Source organism: Leuresthes tenuis, unplaced genomic scaffold, assembly GCF_036924035.1.
Source record: "Leuresthes tenuis unplaced genomic scaffold, fLeuTen1.0.hap1 SCAF_19, whole genome shotgun sequence".
In the NCBI taxonomy this organism is placed as follows: Eukaryota; Metazoa; Chordata; class Actinopteri; order Atheriniformes; family Atherinopsidae; genus Leuresthes; species Leuresthes tenuis.
Genome location: NW_027325373.1, coordinates 28,470,234 through 28,479,864, shown reverse-complemented (window position 1 = coordinate 28,479,864; position 9,631 = coordinate 28,470,234). Strand labels below are relative to the sequence as shown.

Here is a 9,631-nt window from a genome sequence, read left to right as displayed (position 1 = left end):
GTATAACAACGAAAAATATTGTTGGTTTTACTGTAATTAAATTATCCAAAACGTTTGATACTTTCTGCTTAATAAGCTTTTGAAATATTAAATAAAGATCATAAATATGAGTTAGATTTACATGTTGTTTGTCTAAACAAGTATTCAACCCGGGTTTTTTCTTTCAGATTTTCTTTCCTTTCATAAGAGGCTGTGGGGACAAGTGGAGACATATTCTGTGTGTGTTTGTGTTATAGGCTGAGCCTGAGCTGAGGCCGGCCGGGCTCTGCGCACATGCTCAGTGGGGTTATTTATGCGCACGGAAGCTTTAAGAGCGCCGCGGCTGCAGGCAGAAGGCAGCAGAGAAGGCGAAGAGAAGCAGAGAAACAAGCACAGCCGGAGGAGGAGAGCGCAGAGCGCAGAGCGGACCATCAGCCGCCAGATGAGCCATCACTGACAGCCGCAGACCCGGCTCTATGCTGGGCACCCGGAGCTAGGCGCATTCATTTGTGCCACACGGCTCTACTCACAACTGCTCCTCCACTGACTCTTATTTGGTTCTTTGTTACATTTTTGTAAAAACTTTGAATTAATTCCCATCATGATACTGGGCAAAGTGAGGGCCCTGTCGGTCTACTTTGACAGCCTGAATGAGAACAACCTGCCGGTGTTCTCCGGGGGAGACCTGGTGTCGGGGAGGGTGGTTGTGGAGGTAACCGGGGATGTGAGGGTGAAGAGCCTGGACATAACCGCGCGGGGAGTCGCCAAGGTCCGGTGGACGGAGTCGAGGAACGCCGGAGCGAACACGGCTTACACCCAGAACTACACGGAGGAGGTGGAATACCTGCACCATTATGACACCTTGATAGGAGAGGAGAGAGGTAAGGAGAGGATGCGTGTTTCTGCTGTGTGTGTGAAGTGATGCGGGTCAGCTGATCGCTGCAAACTTTTGACAGCGAGTCGATCTGTTAGAAAACTTTATCAATACAGAGGGCGCAGTCCCTCAGTGACAGTGGTACTGATGCAACAGCTGATGCCATTCACCCCGAGAGACCATATGAAAACCCGAATCTTTCATAAGCGCACGGGTCCTTGTGAGCCGCGGGGATAAAGGCTTTTCTGCTGATTTGTGCGCAGTCTGCATCTTCTCATCGCGGGTTGCTTCGGGGGGAAAAGTTGCAAACACTACGATTAAAAAAAGAAATCGATCTAAAACCTAAATCAGTCGATGGCGCTTCGTTTTTTATCGCAACATTCGCGTCAAACTGATGCGCACAATGCGTTTTCACTGCTGACATCCACGGGAAGGCCAGCTTAGGCAACTCCCTTTGTTAGAAGCGGTTCAAACCTGTTCAGAAACTGCCGGAGAGGGGCGGGGGAGGGAGGGGGGGGGGTGACTTTGTGTGTGTGCGCGCGTATGCGTTTGGAATAATGCCTCAGCTGCCGCTTAAGCCTCACATTACTTCACATAGCCTACCTGTTTGTTAAACAGGATACAAATGAGTATAGAGACAGTTGGATGGCAGCTTTATGGAAATGAGAGAGGATGTGTGGCAGCAGCCTCCTGGCATCCTGCAGAGTCAGACTAATACCTGCAGCCTCCGGGACTCAAACATGAAGTGCCCAAATAATCTGAGGCTGGAGTTTTTACATCAAACCTGTCTGTGAAGATCCTTCACCTGGCCTCCAAGGAGGTTTCTTATCTCTGGTCTGTTTATTCAAGGGTAGACAGGGAGGACAGCACCAGGGTCACAGGTCAAACAGAACAGACTTGATGAGGGAGGGCTTCACTGTTAAACTTAATCAAATGATGTACATCTGGAGAGTTTTTAACTCAAATGAGTAAATAGTTCAAAGAAAAGAAATGTAAGAACTTAGGGAGGCAGACATGTCGGTTTGGTATGAGTCTTAAAACAAGTCCACACGTTTTATTTAACCAACATTATGTCCAGAACTCCATCTTGTTACATTTAGAATCATTAAAGATTGAACAAAGCACCAACTTTCACATTTCAGAGCCTTAAAAGTGACATTATTTTATCATAAAATTCATCAGTTTATCAATAAATGAGAGCAGCTCCAGCTTTAAATCAATCAGCTTAATTTCTTTTGTGATCATTGAATCTTTTCACTTGTTTTCTTCGTCAGAAAATTGAAAATCTTCAGGTTTTAGATTCATTAGACTGGTTTGGTGAACTTTAAATGACTTGAGTTTTATCTGGATAATAATTCAATCTTTAGTTAGTGCGGAACAAAAAAGGCAACCTGGTTTAAGATGGTTGTCTGTACGCAGTGTTTACGCCTGGATTCTTCTGATATTTTAAACGGGATTCTAACACTTATGAAATGACTTGTTTTGTGCCAGCAGCCAAAAAACGCACAAATGTTCAAACGTTTTGTGTGGAGCTAAAACCCCTTTAAGATGGATCCATACTTTAAATGTGGTGAATCATTATGACTTCATTAGTTTCTCTGATTCTGTACAAAGAGAATGAAAGCTGGAAATGTGATGCTGAGTTTTCCTGCCTGGATTTTCTCATTTTGAGAATAAAACTCCATCAGTGTGACACGAGACATTTTTCGGTCCTTATTTCTGTTATTGAAGTGTTCGCGTGAGAACAGCAGGTCCACCTGAAAGTTCATCTCCAGAGTACAACACCCTTCCTCTCCTCCTCTCAGGCCACACACACTACATGGCTGTAGTCATGTGGGCGGGACATAGTCGGAGCAGAGCCAATCAGCGCGCGGCCTGCGCCTCATGTCACGGCCTCCTCCAATCGGAGGCCAACTTGTGATGAGTGCGTTGGAGTTTCCAGCTGGAGGAAGCTGCTCAGTCTGGTTCATACCGGTCTACTCCTGCTTGTGCTGCGCTGCCGGTGACTAGACTCTGGGCGCACGCTCATACGCGCACGAGCACACACACACGCACACGTGCGCTGACAGCTCTCACGCCACACACGTACAGACGCACTCACTCATACAGAGAGATGCAGGATGAGGTGGCAGGAAGCTGCAGTTCAGCAGGGTCGCTGGAGACAAACTGTGAAATACAAACAATAACAGATGAAAAGAGGAAGTGAATGCAGGTCATGTTCTTTCTCCCACTGAGTATTTCTTCATCTGCTTCTCACTTAATTAAACTGCGTGTTCATGTGAAATTAGACGAGAAACAGTGAATGTTTTTAGAAAATAAATAGATTTTTAATCTCTAAGAAAACCTGCTTCATTGCAAAATACTGAAGCAGATTAAGAAGTTTTAATATGTTAATTACAGTTTTAAATTGGACAAACAACTAAACTTAAGAAAAAGTGACAACAAATGAGATTTTCTTGACACTTAAAAGCAGAAAAATTAAAGGAAGCAAAGAAAAAGTTTCACATTTCTTCATTAAGGAGAACACACAAGACAGAAACATTGATTAACGAGTAGGGTTAGGGTTAGTTAACCCTAACTTTAGAAAACACGATAAAGACACAAGAAAACCAAAATATTTCAGAGAGCAAAATCACAACATCTGAAAAATGATAAAGAAATGCAGCAGCGTCCGACCTTTATCAACAAAAACATCCATGTTTCCAGATTCTGGTAATTTCCTGGTAAACTGAATATTACACTTCTTATCAGTTGCTAAAACATCCATCCATCCATCTTCTACACCCACTTAATCCATTGGTCAGGTTGCAGGGGGCTGGAGCCTATCCCAGCGGTCATTGGGTGAGATGCAGGGTTCACCCTGGACAGGTCCATCACAGGCCACACAGAGACAAACAACCACACACTCACTCCTAAGGACAATTCTAGAGACACCAGTTAACCTAACATGCATGTTTTTGGACGGTGGGAGGAAGCCGGAGAACCCGGAGAGAACCCACATTACATGGGGAGAACATGCAGACTCCACACAGAAAGAACCAGCCGGGAGTTGAACCTGGAACCCTCTTGCTGTGAGGCAACGGTGATGACCACCAATCCACCTCTCATTATCACACAGGCTGGTTAAAAAACCATGAACACAATAAAACAACAGATGTTTACAGTTATTTAACCCCTTAATGCACATTATCATCATACAGTAATACTTCAGATCAGTGTGCTGTCATGTAAAGATGACATAAAATGAAAAATCTCTGTCCTTTTCTTCCTCATCCTCCTCTTCCAACACAAACTGACCCAAAGCCTTTTTATTGATCTTTTAAAGGTTCTAATCAGTATGTGAACTGATTCTTTGTGAGTTAATCATGTTCAAGCTTTGCTGGCTTGTGTGAACAAACCTGAACAATCTGTCAAAACAGAGGAAAAGTGTTTATAGATTCAGGAAAAACTGGAATAAATCTCAGATCAAAGAAAAGGGTTATTTTCTCCATTAACCATTTGATTCAAGAAGCTGAGTTTCCATTTCTTCTCATCTACAGACATCCAGCTCAGAGAAGAAAATTATTTCTGCTCTGACCCGTCTGTGGTGCAGATGGGTCATTCCTGTCATTCCTGTACAAACTGCAGGAATGACACCCAAAGGTTGTGTCTGTGACAGTTTGTGTTTCACTGCAGACCTCAGGTGGATTTAAACACGTGTTCTCTGTCTTTCAGATGAAGACAGTCCAGAGGAGGCTCTGACTGTTCTGCACGCCGGCCTGCACGAGTTCGCCTTCAGCTTCAACCTCCCACAGATGTGAGTACAAACTCAGGCTATCACCTGTTGCTTCTACTCTGCCACATTTCACCTCACCTTTTAAAAAAGATTCAATTAATTCGATTTTCTCCTGTCAACAACAAAACAGTGTTTAGTTGTGTTTTTGTCTCACTATAAACCCTTTAAACGTCTCACAAGGAATCATTTAGCACCTTAAAGGAAACTATGCGTGGAAATACAGGAAATAAAAAAGAAAAAACAATACGATATTTGATTTAAATGACCTCCAAATGAAGAAATGATTAAAAATAACTTTTTCAATGCTTCACCCAGAGCTCTCTGAAGGATCATTTTGCCTCCTTTCTGTGGTGGAAACATTAACTTGTGATTTAAAAAGAAATCACAAGATATGATTTCTGTAACTGTTTGATTAACAAGAATCAAATCTTCTTTTTTTTTGTTTTATTTGCAAAAATTTGAATGAATTAAAATTAATTGACAAAAATCAGATGGAAACTCTCCATGTTTCACAGCTTTAATTTATTGATCCCTTTTATTGAGTTTGCAGCAGACATCAGACTCATTGAGTACATTTACGGGAAGATTGAGGATAAAGTGATTGAATAAAGAAGAAAAGCTGTCTGATGGGTCAAATCGTTGGAGGGTAACCCCGAGTCAATGATGAAATGAGGAAATGACTCCTGATTCAGATTTAACATGAAGAGATATTAAACATACACGAGAAGCGACTCAGAAGCAGTTAAAACGAGCTTACAGCAGGTCGACTGTTACTCGAAATTCCTCTGCTAATGCTTGACTTTGTTGTTCACTGGTGCTTAAACTGGAACAAAAGCATCTGAGGGCTCGAAGTCGGACCTGACCTCAGACCACCCAAGCTCACTAATCTGCCTCTTTCTTTCAGGGCTCTGGCCACTTCCTTTGAAGGGAAGCACGGCAGTGTGAGGTACTGGGTGAAAGCCGAGCTGCACCGTCCCTGGCTGCTGCCCGTTAAAGTCAAGAAGGAGTTCATCGTGTTTGAGCACATCGACATCAACACGCCGCTGCTGCTGGTAGGAACAGTTACTACAGGCTGGAAACCAGAGTTTAAACTAAAATATATATATAGAAAATAAATGTATCTATATATATATATATTCTTTTTTAAAAAAAAATAATATATATGTATAAAATCTGTTGAGCGAAGCAGCATTTTTTCAGTTCTTTCATTTTTAATTCATTCATTTTAATAAAACTGTTTTGAGTTTGCTGCTGAATAAAAACAGTACTCAGTGAGTCAGTACTGTAACTTTAACTAGTCTCGTACAAACATACAAATATGTATCACAGATACATTTAGGTAAAAAGAAAGTTAACGTGACAGAGAAGAAATAACGATGGATACATTATAAATGAGATAATTAGTTGATTAGAACTCATAACCGACACCGTCAGAGCATTTTCAGAAACATGATGCTGAGGACATGAGATGTTTCTAACTCCTGATCATGTCTGTACTTGTTATTCATGTGACATTCTTGATGTTTTGAAGTTGAATCAGATGATGTGTGTGAACAGGCTCCTCAGGCTGGAACAAAGGAGAAAACCCTGTGCTGCTGGTTCTGTGCTTCGGGTCCAATCTCCCTCAGTGCCAAAATAGAGCGAAAGGGTTACACACCTGGTGAGCCTCACCTCTTCCCTTTATTCCTCCTGCTCTTCTTCTCCATCTTTACCTTCATGGTCTCACTTATGTCGCTTCTCTCTCAGTCTGACAGACTGATCTCTTCTCCCTTCTCTCCAAGGCGAGTCCATCCAAATCTTTGCTGAGGTGGAAAACTGTTCGTCTCGTGTGGTGGTGCCCAAGGCCGCGCTGTACCAGACCCAGACCTTCTTTGCCAAAGGCAAAGGCAAGCAGATCCAGCAGCTGGTGTCCAACCTGCGAGGAGAGCCTCTGCAGCAGGGAAAGAGTCAGAGCTGGGAGGGCAAGCTGCTCAAGATCCCCCCGGTGTCCCCCTCCATCTTGGACTGCCCCATCATCAGAGTGGAGTACGCCCTCGTGGTGAGTCACTGCAAACCGTTGTTAGTTACCTGAAATGTTGCCTCAGTCTGATGGAATTTAACAAAATGTACAAATTTCAGTAAGAATGAAGGAGGTTCATTAGATTTTTCTGGCCAACTGATACTTTGTCAACAGCTAATAACTAAAAACTGTACAAATATATGTTGGTCATGCTTGGAAAAAAATCATTTTTATTTTCTGGTTAAACAAAAATACAAATAGCCTGAGAATGACACATTATCTGGCTAAAACTCAGATTTTTTGCGTTCAGTTTCTGACTGAACAACCAATGATCCTGTAGTAACCGTGAACCTGATGAACCCCTCCTCATATCTGCTCCCAGCCTGACAGCAACACGCTGAACCTTTAGATAACCCGCTGTTAACGACCTGCTAATGATCTGCTCATTATGGACGACTCCTCTTCCATCTTTTATTTTATTTTTTTCTTCTTCTTGAACTTCAGCTCAGATGAAAATATTTGGAGAAAAGTGATATGAGGGTGTTGTTCAGAGCTCCACTGTGTGAACAAAAGGTGGAAACAAAGTTAAGATGTTTGAGGCAGCAGGGAGTTGGAAGCTCAGCGTGTTTATATTTCTCACATATACTCGTGGTAGCTTGTGTAACACGCCTCGGGTCATGTGTTTGAAAACTAAAACACGTCTCTCTTCTTCCTTTCCAAACCTGCAGGTTTACGTGGACGTTCCCGGAGGGTTGAATCTGTCACTGTCGCTGCCGCTGGTGATCGGAACCATCCCTCTTCACGCGTGCGCCAGCCGCACCTCCAGCATCAGCAGCAACTGCAGCTCCGTGAGCTGGCTGGGCCTGCCAGAGAGACCTGAGGGTATGAACTGGAAATGCCTGCAGGCATGTTTTATCTCCTCAGCGCTTGTGGAACAAAATGATCTCTTACTCTGGTTTGTTTATTGCAGCACCACCGAGCTACAGCGATCTGGCGATATCAGAGGCACACAGACGGGACTGTCTGCAGGGCTGTGATAGGTCTGACGGGGAGGGAGAGGACCAAGGATCTCTGCTGACATACATCACAGAGTTCAAATATCTACCCCCACCACTCTACTCTGAGGTACACTCCTCACACTCACACACACACACACACACACACAGTGCAAATGTGTCCAGATAGGTGGAAGAAAACGATGCAACAGATGAAATTATTATTTAAGTACAAGTATACTAAAATACTAATAAAATGCAATAAAAACATGGTAAAGAACTAAAAATAAATCAATAAAAATAATCCCACTAAAAAGCAACTAAAATATCTACGAAGATTCAACAGAAATAAACAGAAAACATTTTAACATAAAAAAGATATATAAAATGTTCCTTTTAGAGCAGGTCCATAAAAATGTTCCCCCTGGATGCAGTAAACATCATCTTTTTAAGCTAAAATAAAAGCATGTGATAATTAGTTTTAAAAGTATACAAGGTATACAGTGACGGTCCAGCAAAAATATACAAAATGTGGCCACAATATTTGGATGAAATAAAATTATACAGAGAATACCTCACAAAATGTCAGGTAAGATGTGATTAAAAGATACAACAGACTCATAGTTCAGATCATTCAGACTAACTCACCAACAGAAATCTGCTCAGTGTCTACTCCTGTTTCAGACTAAAAAACGAGAAATGATCCAAATTAGAAAGGATTGAATGTGTGGATTAATTACTGTCCCCGCCCCTGCTCAGGTGGACCCTTACCCCGACACCGTGGAGGCCGGAGATGTCCAGAGGCCTGACATGTGTCCGTCCCGCTGAGAGAAGCCCAGAGACTTCTTCACAAGCAAGACAGCAGACTGTATGTCACCATGAAAACAGCTGAACCCTCGCTGACCCAGGAACAGCTGGCTGGGATGCCGCGATGGATCAGAGCCATGCTGGATCCAACTTATATCCTGTGCTCAAGATGAGGCGTTAAAGAGCGTCCTCTGATAGAAAATTGAGAACTGGTCAGAGGACGCCTCCTCAGGCCTCAGGGAATTTTGCACATGCCGTAATTACTGTTTCCTCTCAGACCGCCACAGGCCTATACGTTACAGTAGATTCTGTCCACAGGTGTTAACTTTATTCTACTTTTAATGGCACATCATGACAGGTCGAAAGCTATCTTCAGTTAAATGATAGTTTGTGACTGACCCTAACCCCTGAAGGTGGCGCTATCACCGACCAGACTTCAGGTGGAAATCGACTCTTTGTGAACAAAGCTGAAATTCACTGAGAGAGTTTTGATAAGAAACAGAAATGGATGATGATTTGGCAGAAATGCGTCACATCAACAACCACCTCGAGCACTTCAAGCTCAAATGTGTGAATGTGTGAGTGTGTGTGTGTGTGTGTGTGTGTGTGTGAGTTAAACGACCAGGTGTAAACCCCAGATGGGTATAGAGACAAAGCACAACTCGGACCACCTGGGCGCACCACCTGCTGGTTTCTGCCCTGAACAGCTCCAGCTTCTGGAGCTGCAGATTCTTCCACAGTACGGATGTCACAATGCTTTGTGCTTGCAAAAACAATAGCAAAGAGTAAAAGATTAATGTTTACAGATAAATATATCAAATTGAGAATGTTTAAACATGACTTCTTCCACCTAATATTTCAAATTACCAAGTGCAATATATTTTTGTATTTGATTTTTTTTAGCTAATTTTTTTTCATATACTCTGTTGATGTTTATTCCATTTCTGTGCATTATATACTATCATCATGATCTTGTTGCTGTCATGATCAACTTTTGATAAAATAAAAGGTTTATTTTATAAGATAAAACAACACCTGCGTTTTTATATCTGTTGCGATGGTAATTGGGCCCCTGCCTTCACCTACCTCCCAGTTCAGAGAGGTGAGCCCACAAGAAGATGGTGTCCTGTTGCTTCTTCAGGTTGAGCCCAACTTGGCCATGTCTGTGAGCTCCTCCCCCAGGTCTGGGTCCAAGGAGATGC

General features: G+C 42.7%; 1 protein-coding gene across 1 annotated transcript; it reads left to right on the top strand.

Moving 5' to 3' along the window:
- Positions 1 to 335: 335 nt before the first annotated feature.
- On the top strand, positions 336 to 9,412 carry LOC140276862 (arrestin domain-containing protein 3-like). Its single transcript, XM_072371698.1, has 8 exons — positions 336 to 860; positions 4,568 to 4,649; positions 5,533 to 5,680; positions 6,186 to 6,288; positions 6,410 to 6,666; positions 7,356 to 7,509; positions 7,598 to 7,752; positions 8,382 to 9,412. The coding sequence occupies exons 1-8, from the start codon at positions 581 to 583 to the stop codon at positions 8,448 to 8,450; spliced, it is 1,248 nt and encodes a 415-aa protein (XP_072227799.1). The 5' UTR covers positions 336 to 580; the 3' UTR covers positions 8,451 to 9,412.
- The last annotated feature ends 219 nt before the right edge of the window (positions 9,413 to 9,631 follow it).

Bases quoted from the DNA above. Each gene is read 5' to 3' on its own strand.
- LOC140276862 (XM_072371698.1), top strand. From the start codon at position 581: ATGATACTGGGCAAAGTGAGGGCCCTGTCGGTCTACTTTGACAGCCTG. The intron at 4,650-5,532 runs GTGAGTACAAAC...TCTTTCTTTCAG, and splicing joins AGCTTCAACCTCCCACAGAT to GGCTCTGGCCACTTCCTTTG. The intron at 6,667-7,355 runs GTGAGTCACTGC...CCAAACCTGCAG, and splicing joins GAGTGGAGTACGCCCTCGTG to GTTTACGTGGACGTTCCCGG.